A 16569-nucleotide genomic window follows, 5' to 3' on the forward strand; every position below is an offset into this window, starting at 1 on the left:
CATTACGAGTGATATATATATATACACACACACACACACACACACACACACACACACACACACACACACACACACACACACACACACACACACACACACACACACACACACACACAATAAATACAAATAACAAAGAATACTATGGCATAATAAGATCTATTATGGTTAACAATTTCTAAAACTGAACCACTGTATCAGCAAAACATTTACATAATGTACTGACAAATCACATTAAAAATAATCACTCTAAAATGGTTAAATATCACCCCCCCCCAAACAGCCTACTTTGAAAGGCTGGTCAATGGCTCACATCAACAGCATCCTCCCGGACACCCTAGACCCACTACAATTCGCATACCGCCCCAACAGGTCCACAGATGACTCAATCTCAATCGCACTCCACACAGCCCTTTCTCACCTGGACAAAAGGAACGCCTATGTGAGAATGCTGTTCATTGACTACAACTCAGCGTTCAACTGGATCCTGGACTTTCTGACGGGCCGCCCCTGGGTGGTAAGAGTAGGTAACAACACGTCTGCCATGCTGATCCTTAACACTAGGACCCTCAGGGGTGTGTACTTAGTCCCCTCCTGTATTCCCTGTTCACCCACGACTGCGTGACCAAACACGACTCCAACACCATCATTAAGTTTGCTGACGACACAACAGTGGTAGGCCTGATCAGGAGGTGGTCAGAGAACTGGCAGTGTGGTGCCAGGACAACAACCTCTCCCTCAATGTGAGCAAGACAAAGGAGATGATCGTGGACTACAGGAAAAGGCAGGCGGAACAAGCCCCCATTAACATCGACGGGGCTGTAGTGGAGCGGGTTGAGAGCTTCAAGTTCCTTGGTGTCCACATCACCAACAAACTAACATGGTCCAAGCACACCAAGACAGTTGTGAAGAGGGCACGACAAAACCTTTTCCCCCTCAGGAGACTGAAAAGATTTGCCATGTGTCCCCAGATCATCAAAAGGTTCTACAGCTGCACCATCGAGAGCATCCTGACCGGTCGCATCACCGCCTAGTATGGCAACTGCTCGGCATCTGACCGTAAGGCGCTACAGAGGGTAGTGCGAACGGCCCAGTACATCACTGGGGCCAGCTTCCTGCCATCCAGGACTTATATAATAGGTGGTGTCAGAGGAAAGCCCATAAAATTGTCAGACTCCAGTCACCCAAGTTATAGACTGTTTTCTCTGCTACCGAGCACCAAGTCTAGGCCCAAAAGGCTCCTCGACAGCTTCTACCACCAAGCCATTAGACTGCTGAACAATTCATAAAAATAGTCACCGGACAATTTGCATTTCATAAATGGGTCACTAGTCACTTTAAACAATGCCACTTCAAATAATGTCACTTTTTAATAATGTTTACATATCTTACATTACTCATACCACATGTATATACTGTATTTTTTACTATCTACTGCACCTTGCCTATGCCGCTCGGCCATTACTCATCCATATACTATATGTACATATTCTCATTCACCCCTTTAGATGTGTGTGTTTTTGGTAGGTGTTGGGAATTGTTAGATATTACTGCACTGTTGGAACGAGAAGCACAAGCATTTCGCTACCCTCGCATGAACATCTGCTAACAATGTGTATGTGACCAATAAGATTTGATTTGAGAGCACAGAGCAGAGCAGTTTGCTGCAGACCTGTGTGCTGTTTTAGCAGCAACATGCCGTCACTGCAGAGACTGACTTGCGTAAGGGAGGGCAAATAATCTGCTGCCAAAGGGACATGATTGAGACCCCAGAGGAGCGGTGTGCACTGGGCACAGTGGTCCGGCCCAGTTTTAAACCCAGCCCAGCTCAGGGACAACCTTCCTTCCTAATGTCCATCGCTGCCATCCATGTCATCAGTAGTAGGCAGGAAGGCATCGGTAGCAGCAGCATGATAGAGACCAATGACCAGGGACCGGCGCAACAGGGACCAATGAGAGGCTTCTCGCACATGGGGTGAGGAAGGTATTACAGGACCAGGCCTCGGCCGTCCTCACAATTCAGTTTGTCCTCGGAATCCCGAAGGAGGAGCAGAAAGCGGAGTAGCGGCAATAGGCGGACACGGCACCGGGGTGGATTACCCATGAGCTCTAGCAGCTCTCTGAGGTACCCCATCTCTCAGCAGCACAAGGCTCTGACTCTCCCACCAACTAGCACTGAGGTAGGCTGAACTAACGCTGCAGGTCGGCAGACTCCACCTCCCAGTAGCAGACAGGAGCTAACGTTTCTAGATAACTCTCCTTGTCGAGATTGTGCCTGGAGCCACGACTTGGAAAAGACCTAGCTATCGATCTCCCAGAGGAAACTTATGTTCGTGAGGCCCAGATGATTGGCAGTGGGAGCTATGATTGCCCTTTTTCGGCGGTGTTTTGTATCTTTGTTTGGTTCTAAAAGACACACAGATTGCCTTGTGTGTTGCTTTCATTCAGCTGCAGAAGGCATCATCCACAGGAGCAGCAAATCAGAAGAGCAGCAGCTTTTGTGTTGGAGCCAGTTGCAACCAGCCAGGCAGAAGTACACAACTACCATCAGGCTCAGGGAGGGGGAGTGAGCTTTGGGAATATTGGTTGAGTCACAAACGGCGCCCTGGTCAGAAGTAGTGCACTATATAGGGAATATGGTGCGATTTGGGATGTAAAAGTTGTCTTCTGGAATGTAGTTTCCAAAACATTATCTACAGTATATAGAGAATATTGTGGTTTTTGGAGAAGAAATGCTATAAAACGGTCCAAATCCTCTCTGTGGTCCAATCTTGCCTTCTTTTCCCCCCCTCTTTTTTCCCCCCCTCTCCTTCCAGCCATTGTTAAGATGCAAAGTAATATTAGAGGCATCCTCTTTTAGATGCAGACTGGGTTTAGTCTGCCTCTCTGTATAGTGCACTGTGTAGGGAAGACCCTGGCTGTGACCTGTGAGTCGGGATATGCAAAAAAAACAAAAACATTTCCAATTCAATTGAAATAGGGCAAATATAAGCACCCACGTAATAATAAGGACATGTTATTATGTAGGGAATAGAGTACCAATTGGGACAAAGACTCTTCTCGTCTCTTCTCTCTCTCAGCAGGCCTTTGTTCCAGGCGCTGGCTGTCACGTCTGCATTGTAATGATCCAGCCCAAGATGCAGCGCAACTTTCATGTTTCCAACGCAGAAGGAGAAATGTCCTTCCTCTTCGTCCGTCTTCTTATCCGTCACACAGACAGCCATGTTTCATCTCCAATCTAGCGGCGCCACATTGTTTGTCAAACTACACACGTGACAGGTTTACAATATGGGGAAATGAATTAGGAGTTTCTAAGCTTAATGCTTGGCTGTATGGATATTAATACTTGGCTAATGAAGGTCGGCGAAGCAGAGGTGCGAACACTAGACTCGTAAGTGAAACCACAGGGGTGGAGTGTCTTGTCGAGCTCGTCTCTGTTGCCTTCCTGACATCAGCTAGCTTTTTATTTGTTGTGGTTTCACAGACCTTTCGCCTTCTGGAACGTTCAGAGAGTAGTAATCCCCACTAACTGTCCTTTATGGAGGACGGTTAGCCTTCCCTACATAGGGCACTACTTTTGACCTGGTCACAGTTAGTGCACTATGTAGGGAATATGGTGCCGTTTAGGACACAGCCTGGGTTTCAGAGTCTGGTCCAAGTGTCTGCGGAATCCACCGAGCCAGCTTGCTGCTAATGCGGCCTCTTCATTGGTAATCTATGTGAGATGCTCGAGCACCGTGGAGCATATGTACAGTTTTAGTGGAGACCTTGAATGCCATCCCACTGGGCAAACACTGTTTGAACCAATGTTATTTTCACATCATTTCAATGAACCAAGGTGGCCTAGACGTTGAATTTCTGTCTATGCCCAGTGGGATGCTTTACATAGACTGGCATCGGAGAGCTTTGTTGGCACAACGTCAGACGCGGGATTTGTTCTCTACACATGAAAATACTACGCATGGAACATAAAGCGACGAAGAACGTTTCATTGAATTCTTCATGTTGTTGAGATTTGTAGATTAAGGTATGGCCTTTTTAAGGTATGTTTTTAAAGGGGACTTTAAATCGGTTCTCTTGTTCAGTGCTTTGCTTTTCTCATTCTCTTTTTGTGTTTATGCTTATTTCTTGCAAATGTCTGTGACAGCAAACCTGTACCGTGTTCCTCCCACTTCTCAGTGTTTTTCCCAAGGTGACTTTGTGTAGCAGTGATTTCCAGTGAGTAATTACGCTGCATGGTTTCTCCAGGTCTGTCTCTCTCTTCAGGACCAGTCTCCTTAGCCTGCTGCTTTTCCTCCTCTCCTCCAGCACTTCTTTCACCTCTGCTGTTTCTCTCTCTTTCTTTTTCTCTTTCTCTCTCGCTTTCTCTCTCTCTTGCTCTCTTTATTCTCTTTCTCTCTCTCTCTTCCCCCCCCCCCCCCCCCATTCAGCTATGTCGTAGGCCTCATCAGAATACGTTAGCAGCCACGCTGCTGCTGCTAGGGAGCAGGGCTGTCAAGCCCCATTGCCACTTAATGAACAAATATGTTTCCAGAGGATTTCTCTCAACCCCTGGTAAAGGAAAAATCCATCTGCCTTAGTAACTTAAAATTAACCTGCAGCCCATTTGGATGACGAACGTCTGTGCCCTCTTTTCGCAGGGCCTGGATCAGATCAGAGCCTAGTTTGCACACCAAATGGGACCCTATTCCCTGTATAGTGCACTACTTTTTGACCCGCGCCCTGTGTCAAAAGTAGTACACACTATAAAGGGACTAGGGTGCAATTTGGGACCCACTCCTCTTTCTGAGTGCTGCCAGGCCTGTGCACCATCACATAGAGACTCGGCTGCACAGAGAAGTGAGAAATGAAAAGTCAGATAAGTTCTCTAGTTTTAATTAATGGAGGGATTTGGATGTCCTCTGAGGCACAGATTGCTGTGATATAACTCACTGTTGTGTCGGGGGGGGGGGGGGTAGTTGAGTGCAGTACTGCACTGCTCTCTCCTTCACTAAAGTCAGGTAGGAGGTATGTTGAAAAAAGGGACTGCCCTTGTTCTTACACTGAAAGGTTTACTATTAATTTACTAAGTCTACTAGTAGTCTTCTAAAGTATACTGTAGGTTCACTTCACAGGTGTACCTAATGCCTGCAGTATTGCTACAATATGCCAATGGTCGTCCTTTTGTATTGCATCATCTTGATTGTTGTAGAAGATGCCTATAAACAACACCCCGCTGTGCTGTAGCAGACTTGGTGTTTGTTTACTTCTGTCAACATGTTGACGATGCGTATTGTTGCTGCTGTTCTCGGAGCAGTTGCTCTCCGCATGATCGTCAGCTTGGCTTTAGAAACTCTCAACAAATCCCATTTATGAAGACGTTTGATTGCCCCGATTAGAAGAATAGAACTACAATTTGGGTTGAAAAGTGTGATGTACAGTAGGATTAGAACTGCTGCTACTACGTGACAGGTCAGACCTGGCGAAAGAACTCGCGAAAAATCAGTAACACTCTATGCTTTCTGCCACACTACCTAGAATGCTAAAAAAAAAGCATTAGACATGCTTTAAAGTGCTGCGTAAAATATGTTGAAATCCTTTGCTGCTCGGGGATGGTAAAATTGCGGTCACTTGTGGAGAAGATGGGGGAATATGCTGACACATGCCATATGTTGTCATTTCCTGTCTCTGTTCTACAGTAGAGCAGACAATGAGGACAAGTCTAGGAGAGGGACATGCCACCGCTGGCTCTGCCTCTCATTGGGCCTCCCCAATGCGATCCAATTCCAGCTTTATTGTCCCATTTGGGTAATTCATTGTGCAGCCAGGAATACAGAGACACGTGCAAATTCACACTTCACAAAGGCCCACAAAACTGTGCAGAGCCAGTCGCCTAGCTCCCAGCACTAACCACATGTTTCTCTCCACCAGACACCGTTGTGAAACCCTACGTCCTCCCTTCTCACAGTCTCTCCGACGTACTCAATTAAGTGTAAAAAAAGATATATATATATATAATATATATGTGTGTAAGGAGAGTGGAATTAACAGGTTAACAAAGCCTCACAACAGAGTGGAGAGGCGTGAGGAAGCTTCTTGGTGCAGTTGGATCAGACAGTGTGGATCTGGCCTGTAGAACACTGGAGCTAGACTATCCCCTTATGGGTTCATATTTGCATGCACTCACTGAGATATTTATATCTCGGCATAAGTGCGCGATTAGTATGTCAGAGCTGATGTTTGAGGACCGACAGAGAGCGCTCCAATGGTCGTCAACTCTGACTTCTGCTGGCCCAAGGCGGGCCAAGCCAGCGTCACCCAAACCAGCCCTCTGGGCCTGATTGAGCCATTACGTTCAATCAGGCCCGGAGAGAAGAGGAGAGCCCGTTGGAGTGGAAATGATCAGCAGCTTCTAATCAGAGCCCTAGAAATCTATATCAAGGAGGACTCTGCTACTAAAAATACACCGACACAGTTAAACCTGTGTTGCATTGATGTGACCACGGTTTTCGACCCTATAGGCCAGGCACAGTCTTCCTGTCTGGTATGAAGTTACAATGCCACAGTCTTTTGTAATACTTTTTGTGGTTTTGAAAGTGACTGATACCACTTGACTCTTTCACGTTTAGTGTTAAAAGCAGGCTACTATAAAGTATAAAGGGACCTCTCAAGGGGACTTCCTGGATAAATAAAGGCTAAATGAATACAAAAATAGTCTGCATCCTGAAATAGCACTTTTATCATGTCAAGTGTAGACCTGTAGGTGGTGGCGAGTGAGGGGCTGAGGCTGGGCCGGGCCGAGGTTGCAGGACCGACTGAGCAGAGGGCAGGCTTGGCGCTTCGAGCTCCCCTTTTGTCACTGTCCATAAAGCTTCCGCGAGGGTCGTGCGACCTGGGGCGTGGTGGAGTGTCGTCTGTTTGTACTGGGCCGTCAGGTTCGTGGACTGACACTCATTGTCATGCCAAACAATGAATGGAGCTGAGCGGAGCCTGAGCAAAGCGGCATGTTGTTATGGGACGGCCGGTCTCCATTGTCTCCAACCCTCTCTCCACTAAGCCTGGCACAGACCGGGGCAGGCAGGCAGGCAGAGGGCCCCTGCCGCTTCTGCTCCTCGCCGCAGGGGATAAATAAGCACAGGCCTTGTTTAATGGTCATTACCGCAGCCGTTGTCCTGACGCGTCGCATCATTAAGCTGAATAGATGTGTCCCATTCCGCGGCTGACTGAGCCATGCTCGGCAAACACAATGAATTTATACATGGAGACCATAGGGCCATCCTATTTAAGGCCAGTAGTATACGCTTCTTTTTAGGCCATGTGGTCTTTGCCCTTGTTTCAATAGATGGGTGCCCATGTTATGAGATCCATATTTGTCACGGGCTTCATACTGTTCATAACAACCGCTCCTGTAGAAATTGGTGTTGGGAATGTACAATAAAAACATCCAATATTAAAAGATGAGGAGAGTGATGTTGAGTATCACGTTGCAGTAATAGTTATGGCCGCCGAGTAGATGCAGTGAGGGACTGATGGGCTGGCGACCCTTGAGTGTCTGGCTGCAGGATGGGAGAGGGCCTGTTACTTGGTGCCTTCAGAACGTATTCACACCCCATTACTTTTTCCACATTTCGTTGTCTTACAAAGTGGAATTAAAATACATTTCATTATAAAAAATAAAAAAATTCAACCGTCTTTGCAAAATATTCTGTAATATCAAAGTGGAAGACAAATTTGAACATTTGTAAAAAATAAAAATGATATCTTGATCGTATACAGCTGAAGTCGGAAGTTTACATACACTTAGGTTGGAGTCATTAACTCGTTTTTCAACCACTCCACAAATGTATTGTTGACAAACTATAGTTTTGGCAAGTCGGTTAGTTCATCTACTTTGTGCATGACACAAGTAATTTTTCCAACAATTGTTTACAGACAGATTATTTCACTTATAATTCACTGTATCACAATTCCAGTGGGTCAGAAGTTTACATACATTAAGTTGACTGTGACTTTAAACAGCTTGGAAAATTCCAGAAAATGATGTCATGGCTTTAGATGCTTCTGATAGGCTAATTGACATAATTTGAGTCAATTGGAGGTGTACCTGTGGATGTATTTCAAAGCCTACCTTCAAACTCGGTGCCTCTTTGCTTGACATCATGGGAATGTCAAAAGAAATCAGGCAAGACCTCAGAATTGTTTTTGTAGACCTCAACAAGTCTGGTTCGTCCTTGGGAGCAATTTCCAAACGCCTGAAGGTACCACATTTATCTGTACAAACATAGTATGCAAGTATAAACACCATGGGACCACGCAGCCATCATACCGCTCAGGAAGGAGACACGCTCTCTCCTAGAGATGAACGTAATTTGGTGCGAAAAGTGCAAATCAATCCCAGAACAGCAGAAAAAGACCTTGTGAAGATGCTGGAGGAAACGGGTAGAAAAGTATCTATATTCACAGTAAAACAAGACCTATAACGACATAACCTGAAAGGCCGCTCAGCAATGAAGAAGCCACTTCTCCAAAACCGCCATTAAAAAAAGCCAGACTACGGTTTGCAACTGCACATGGGGACAAAGATCATACTTTTTGTCGAAATGTCCTCTGGTCTGATGAAACAATAATGGAACTGTTTGGCCATAATGACCATCGTTATGTTTGGAGGAAAAAGGGGGAGGTTTGGAAGCTGAGTAACAACATACCAACCATGAAGCACGGGGGTGGCAGCATCATGTTGTGGGGGTGCTTTGCTGTAGGAGGGACTGGTGCACTTCACAAAATAGATGGCATGAGGGTGGAAAATTATGTGGATATATTGAAGCAATATCTCAAGATCTCAGTCAGGAAGTTAAAGCTTGGTCGCAAATGGATCTTCCAAATGGACAATGACCCCAAGCATACTTCCAAAGTTGTGGCAAAAGGACAGCAAAGTCAAGGTATTGGAGTAGCCATCACAAAGCCCTGACCTCAATCCCATAGACAATTTGTGGGCAGAACTGAAAAAGCATGTGCGATCAAGGAGGCCTACAAACCTGACTCCGTTACACCTGCTCTGTCAGGAGGAATGGGCCAGAATTCACCCAACTGCTTGTGGAAGGCTACCTGAAATGTTTGACCCAAGTTATACAATTTAAAGGCAATGCTTCCAAATACTAATTGAGTGTGTGTAGACTTCTGACCCCCTGGGAATGTGATGAAAGAAATAAAAGCTGAAATAAATCATTCTCCCTACTATTAGACATGTTCATTATTAGAATTAAGTGGTGATCCCAACTGACCTAAGACAGGGAATTTTTACTAGGATTAAATGTCAGGAATTGTGAAAAACTGAGTTTACATTAATTTGGCCATGGTGTATGTAATCTTCCGACTTCAACTGTATGTATTCAACGTCTTGAATCAATACATGTAAGAATCTTCTTTGGCAGCGATGACAGCTGAGTCTTTCTGGGTAAGTCTAAGAGCTTTGCACACCTGGATTTTACAATATTTGCACATGATCTTTATTTTTTTTTAAATGCCATCTACCAATAGGTTCTTTGAAGCTTTGGAAAACCTCCCTGGTCTTTGTGGTTGAGTCTGTGTTTTGAAATTTACTGCTCGGCCTCAGTTGAACACTATTGGACGCATAGTCAGTCCATGCAACTTATTAAGTGACTTGTTAATCACATTTTTACTCTTGAACTTATTTACGCTTGCCATAACAAAGAGGTTGAATACTTATTGACTCAAGACATTTCAGCTTTTAATTTTGTATTAATTTGGAAACATTTCTAAACATAATTCAACTTTGACTGTGTGTGTGTGCCAGTGACACTATCCATTTAGTCGATTTTAAATTCCGGCTGTAACACAACAAAAAGTCGAGGGGTGTGAATACGTTCTCGAAGGCACTGTAGTACTCGGCTCAGGCAGGAAAGACCTGGAGAGGCAGAGGGTCGTTTGCTCTGCTTCCATACAGGAAGCACTGGATCTCCTCCATATATGCAAGCAGCCGCAGTGGAGGCAGGGATGGGGCACAGAGCGTGGGTAGGACAGGCTTGGAGCTGGTCCGATAGTCGTGGTTATCAAGCTCTTAGCGCCTTATGGCAGCAGCAGATGCCCCTTTCGGCCATGTTTCATCATAAACACAATCTGGATTCCATTCAGACCTGCTTCATTGCTCAGCAGAAAACACAACACGAATTTACCTTGCTGTATCTAGTTTTAAATTTATTTTTTACATTTTAGTCATTTAGTGTAGTGGTTCCCAAACTGTTAAGGAACTCAGTCTGGCTTTCACTGTTGAAAGTTGTAATAGTCGACCGCACAAAGTGCAATTTCAAAATTGGGTAGTGCATCACCAGTTCCTCATGTCAGTCAGGTTTTTTTTAGCCCATAGAGTTTGTAATGTTCAAATATCACGTGACTATAATTAAACATGGCAAAATGGTATAGAATTGCAGGAAATAAGCTTCAAACCTACAATGTTTTCTCCACCAACAAGACTGGGGTGAACAGTTTGTCATGATAGGTGCTTGTACCCATAGAAATAGATAGATGGGGGGAGGGGCACGGGATGTTCCCCAATACTGAAAGATGGGCCTGAGTGAAAAAATGTGGGAACCCCTGATTTAGCAGATGCTCTTATCCAGAGCGACTTAACCCTAATTGCTCCTGTAAGTGCCTTGCTCAAGGGCACATTGAACCAGTGACCTTTTCGGTTACTGACCCAACGATGTTAACCGCTAGGGAACCCTATTTCTAGCCCTGAGATTTGCACGTTTGTTCCCCTAGGACATTCAAGGCAACCACGGTCAAACGAGACAATTTGGAGTCGGAGCTTAGAAGGAAGGCGTACGAAATGAACTGAAAACACGGCCAACTATGTTCAATGACAAACTATGTCTCTGTGTGTTTACACAAACATTTGTACGTCTTCAAGAAAAGTTTACATTTTAAAATGTTTAATAGTCCACGATACAATCGTGTCGTGTCATTTTGTTTTAAGGAGAGAGGGAGGGAGAGGAAGGGCTGAAGCAAGTCTGTTCTCTTCCTGGAAGGGTCGTCCACCCGGTATGCATCCCACTCCCTATACAGTGCACTGCCCTGGTCGTAAGAGGTGCACTACGTAAGGGAATATGATGCCATTTGGGACACGTTGTGTTTGTCAGGCTCTGGCCCAGTGGTTCCACACCGTCCTGCCAACTGGCTGTGAAATGGTTTCTTTGAATCTTTTCTCTGTTTTGCCTACAAGAAGCACCCCTGCGAGTTTCATCATATGTTCTTTCTTATACACAACACGCGGTATGAACTCCGCGGTATGAATTCCGCGGTATGAACTCCGCGGTATGAACTCTTGGGTCCTGGTGGCCTATTTTCCTCTCATGTCAACAGATTACCAGAACTCCCCTAGCCTCCAGTGAGCTGTAATGTCTATTTGTTAGTTTTTTTTGGGGGGGGGGGGGCATAAAATCCCCCTCTCTCTCTCTCGCTCTCTCTCCTTCTCTAGTCTAAACAGTTGCTCCAGCACCAGTGATCGGACAGCGTAGCCAGTCGAACTGCACACATGCTTTTTCAGGAGACCATTATGAAAGTGGTATGTGCGGAGACATGCACATACCAGTGATCTGTGCGCTCAGATTTAATATCATGTGTAATGTGGTGCAGTGCCGAGAGAGCATGAGGATAAGCACAAGGTGTTGGCGTCACATACACACACACACACTTGCGCTGTTAGATTACCATGTGCAGTGCAGTGTTTGAGCTTTATTTAAAAGATGAGCAGTTACACCATCACCCCAGGACATATTTTGCCAGATGTCACGAAAAAGATATCATTGTCTCCAAGACCTTGAGATGTTATGATTTTCCTCAGAGACAGTCTATAATAACTAGACTCTGAGTAAGCTTGACTTGATAACTAGATTTAGTCTGTTTTTATTTGTCATCATAGACCTGATTCTTGACCAGAAAATACATTTTCCTCTCGCATGTTCTATACATCTCTAAAGCGGCTGCCATGAAGGATTGATCATTTCCTTTAAAGTATATGTGTGTTTTCCTGTCAGGAAATATACACACGGCTCTCTCTGTTTCTGTCCCTGTTTAAGATTGTGTGTGTGTGTGCGCGCTAGAGCCACACTGTGGATGTTCCTACTTCCTGAGGAAACTGCAGTGTTGTTAGTCTCTCCCTCTCTGTGTGGTGGAGCAGGGTTGAGCAGTGTTCCCATCTCTGTAACCCTCTCTGCAGCAGGCACAGGCTGCACATGACTATTACTGAGCCAGAGGAGAGCAGCGAGGAGAGGAGGGGACAAGTCAAGGCAGGGGAGGGAGGACGGGAGGGAGGGGGAGCATTGGCTAGCACTCTTCTGAGCCAAATGAGTCTCCAGTCAGGAGACGTTCTCGGAGCACCTACAGAAGTGGTGGAGAGGAGGCGTGAAAAGTGGGCACCCTGAAGCCACAGAGACCTTGTCCAATTTCCTCTTGAGGAGTGCTGTGACTACCTCTTGAGGAGTGGAGTGCTGTGACTGTGTGGCTGGGTGATGCTTCATGGAATGGACTTACAGCTGGGCTGAAGAAAGAGTGAGCTAAGCTAGCTAGATTACCGCCTCCTCAGCCACACACGCAATTAAGGTGAGTGGGAAATGGCTGTGTGGGATGTATGTAGGTCTAGTTTGTGTGTGTACATGTAGGTCTAAAAGTGTAATGTGTGTTTATACATGTGTATGTATACATGAATGCGTTTTTTTAGTCTGTTGGTATGACATGCTGCAGTGCTTGAAGCCCGGCTGAGAGACTGGGAGAGAGAGCCCAGGCAGAGTCCTAGACACGCAGCCTCGCTGGGGTTAGATAATTACAAGAGTCAGATGCTGATTCCTGCATTGCTCCTTGAGGAGCAGCTAGTAGAAGCAAGGCAGAATAACAGTCTTTTTGCCCAGGCTAAAGTGGTGCTCTTCTATCTCTGTGTGTGGGCTGTACATTATCATGCGTGTGTGTGGTTCAAATGGTTTGTTTGTTTTCCAAGGCATATCATTTCCCCCACGTTATTGGCGTGTGATTGTGCTTGTTTTTGTACATCTATATCTGTTCTTCATTCCTTCTTGTCATCATCTTCATCAACATCATCATCAGTGGAGAAGCACCCATGTCTTTAAAAAAAATATATATATATTTTTTTTACCAGGTACCATTCGGGCCGTAAAACCAGTTTTACAAGGGAGCCCTTGTATAAGGCATGGCATCTCCGACCTTGTGTTAATGTGTCTTGTCCTTGTGTCTTTCTGCAGGAGCTCCAGTTTGAGAGGCTGACCAGGGAGCTGGAGGTAGAGAGACAGATTGTGGCCAATCAGCTGGAAAGATGCAGACTCGGGGCCGAGTCGCCAGGCGCTGCTAGCGACAGGTGATGAGAACACACACACACACACGCAGTGTAGTGTAATATGCTCGTCATAGCTTGGCACATGGCTTCTTCCTCAGTCACAGCAGTTGGCGTACTCCATAGTATAGCCTCTTGGCAAGAGAATACAGTGGCAGTGTATTGAAATCTGATTGGACGGTGTACACGGAATAGAGACGGAGGCGTCATCTTCGACGCTCTCATCAAGTCACCTATCAGTTTGACTCGCCATTACATGGCTGAGATAAGTCAAAAGCAGTAGGTTGTCTATGGTAGCAGATACTGGAGAAGATGGCAGGAATTTTTCTGGTCTAGGCATAAGCCTACTTTATAACCTACGCAATTATGCACTGCAAGAACACAATTAGCTATGCAAAATGGCCGTCCTGCGTACTTGTGTCGAGTTACAAATTGCGGCCACCGCACACGTTTGTGTATTTTTTTCTAGGCAAGCACGCCAAGCATTTTGTGTAGCTTATTGCGTTGCATACTTGCATAGGCCAGGGATTTTCAAACTTTTCTTGCCCAGTAACCCCCGACCAGGCAAACCCACGACCCAGGGACTCCCATCATTCTATATGTTAGCAAAAAATTATTAATACATTTGGTAGACAATTTCATTCTTTTGACCTTTCCACAGTTCATTGGAAGAGGAAGTGTGAACTCTTACTTTTATAGCTAATGTACTATTTAACTTGGCATCGTAGAGAAAATGTTTAAGTTTTGAAGCAAATGTTGTGCAATTCTACATAGTTTGGCATGCAGCTGAGAGACAATTTGACAGTTTTAAAGCTAATTTCCTGCAATTCCATGCATTTTGCCATTGCTAGTGCTGGGTTCCTCTGCTCAAACAGAACAAAAATCAATGTGGGCATGTTTTGTTGTTTAAATAAAAAATGTATCTTCTCCTTGACTTTCTAGTGTTTTGATTGTTAGTTCTCATATATATATATATATATATATATATATATATATGTATATATATGTGCGTGTGTGTGTATATATATATATATATATATATATATATTAGTGCATTCAGAAAATATTGAGGCCCCTTCCCGTTTTCCACATTTTGTTACGTTACAGCCTTCTTCTAAAATTGATTCAGTTATGTTTTTTCCTCATCAATCTACACACAATAACCCATAATGACAAAGTGAAAACAGGTTTCTAGAAATGTTAGCAAATGTATAAAAAAATAAACCTTATTTACATAAGTATTCAGACCCTTTGCTGTGAGACTCGAAATTGAGCTCAGGTGCATCCTGTTTCAATTGATCATCCTTGATGTTTCTACAACTTCATTGGAGTCCACCTGTGGATAATTATGTTGATTTGACATGATTTGGAAAGGCACACACCTGTCTACATAAGGTCCCACAGTTGACACTGCATGTCAGAGCAAAAACCAAGCCATGAGGTGAAAGGAATTGTCCGTAGTGTCCCGAGACAGGATTGTGTCGGAACAGATCGGGGAAAAGGTACCAAAACAATTCTGCAGCATTGCAGGTCCTCAAGAGGGCCTTGTGCATTTCAGTTAAAATAACAACTCAATGTTTATATCCCAGGACAAATGAGTTAGCAACGGCAAGCTAGCTATCTAAATTTCCCTCAATGTTTGTTTTTCGACATGTCCCCAAGTTAATATAATTGGTTCAGAGTTTTATTTTTGATATTTCAAATTGCGTCTGGTGTGGGGTGGACAAAATCAACTTGCGCTCTTGCAGTCTGGTCAGCATGTTAGTTAGATGTACAATTGCACGATTAAGACCTCCTCTGCAAAAACGTTAATTATTGACAGATTTCTTGAGTTATTTTAGAGTAATTCTGACTATTTTGAGGAAGTGCATACAGCGTCTCAAAATTAACAAAAAGTACTATTCCTGTTTTTTTCTAGTTTCTCAAGCGGTCTTTTATGGGAGTATGCGAGCGCACTCGTTTGTTTCGGCTAGCTGAATTCTGCCAAGCTCCAGCTGAACTGAAGCATGCTGATGCCTTAACATGCTGACTAGACCGCTCGCGCCATCACGCATGTTGATTTTGTCCACCCACACCATCATGACACGCAGGTTGAAATATCTAAACTAATTTGGGGACAGGTCGAAAAGCATGAAATATTTATGCCAATTTAGCTAGCTATTTTGCTGTTGCTAGCTAATTTGTCCTGGGATACGATCATTGGGTTGTTATTTGACTTGAAATGCACAAGGTCCTCTCTACTGACAATTAATCAACAGGTCAAAGGGTAAACCAAGTTAGTTTCTAGTAATCTCTCCTCCTTCAGGCTTCTTCTTGACTTTATATGGTGGTTGGCAACCAATTTTAAGGTGCATTACCACCACCAACTGGACCGGATCTTTCAATCACCCACGTATATTGGGTATATGCTCCTAAAAGCCAATGTGATGGGAGAGGCAAGACTTGCAAGCATCAAGTTCTATTTTAGCGTCTGGCTATACCGACGCTCGTGAGCATTGGGTGCAATGATTGAATAACATGTATGTGTAAATGTATTTTGCAACTCAAGCGGTGTGGTCAGCATGTAAGGGAAGAGGGTGCCATTTTGGTCCTTGTATTCCCCACACGTCAGTTAAGATTATGCTCTGTGCTGTTCCTCCTCATGCCTCACTGGCCACCAGACACATCTGTCCATAGGAGGCTTCATTTATTTACAATAGTCAACGTTACCTTCAAATCGCAGCGCTTTTCCTATGTCTGGCTAAATCTCCTGCATGCTTACTTTGCGATGCTGTATGGATGTCATGTTACGTATATCTGTTGGTGGGTTTATTTGAAGAACTGTTCAGATTTTGTCCGAGTCCCAAATGTCACCCTATTCACTGCTTTTGACAAGCTCTGGTGGAAAGTAGTGCACTACATTGGAAATTGGGTGCCATTTGGGACTCATCCTGTATTTAGCCTACATTTTACAATTTAGTAATATAGCAGATGCTTTTATCTAAAGCGATTTACAGTAAGTGCATTCATCTAAAGATAGCTAGTTAAGACCACATCACATTCGAAGTAATTGCATTTTTCCTCAAACAATGTCAGTGCTAGTAGGGAAAGACAATTGCATATTTGAGGGGTGGTGGGGTGGTGTGTCTTAAGATGCTATTTGAAGAGGTAGGGTATTATTTGGTTTCAAGTGCTCCAGCTATGCAGCATTGGATCACACTGATTAATTTTGGGGGGTTCATAGCACCTGATGT

General features: G+C 44.5%; 1 protein-coding gene across 15 annotated transcripts in view; it reads left to right on the forward strand.

Moving 5' to 3' along the window:
- Positions 1-16569, forward strand: part of LOC109866033 (plakophilin-4-like) — a 128062-nt gene that overhangs the window by 40558 nt on the left and 70935 nt on the right. For 12 of the 15 annotated variants that reach the window (XM_020454577.2, XM_020454625.2, XM_031794425.1 and 9 more), the window contains exon 3: positions 13248-13360. In XM_020454577.2, the coding sequence (XP_020310166.1) occupies positions 13248-13360 (113 nt within the window). Of the gene's footprint in view, positions 1-12190; positions 12595-13247; positions 13361-14788; positions 14839-16569 lie in introns of those variants that run through there. The other 3 variants (XM_031794454.1, XM_031794451.1, XM_031794441.1) reach the window with 2 other exon arrangements.

Source organism: Oncorhynchus kisutch, linkage group LG2, assembly GCF_002021735.2.
Source record: "Oncorhynchus kisutch isolate 150728-3 linkage group LG2, Okis_V2, whole genome shotgun sequence".
Taxonomy (NCBI): domain Eukaryota; kingdom Metazoa; phylum Chordata; class Actinopteri; order Salmoniformes; family Salmonidae; genus Oncorhynchus; species Oncorhynchus kisutch.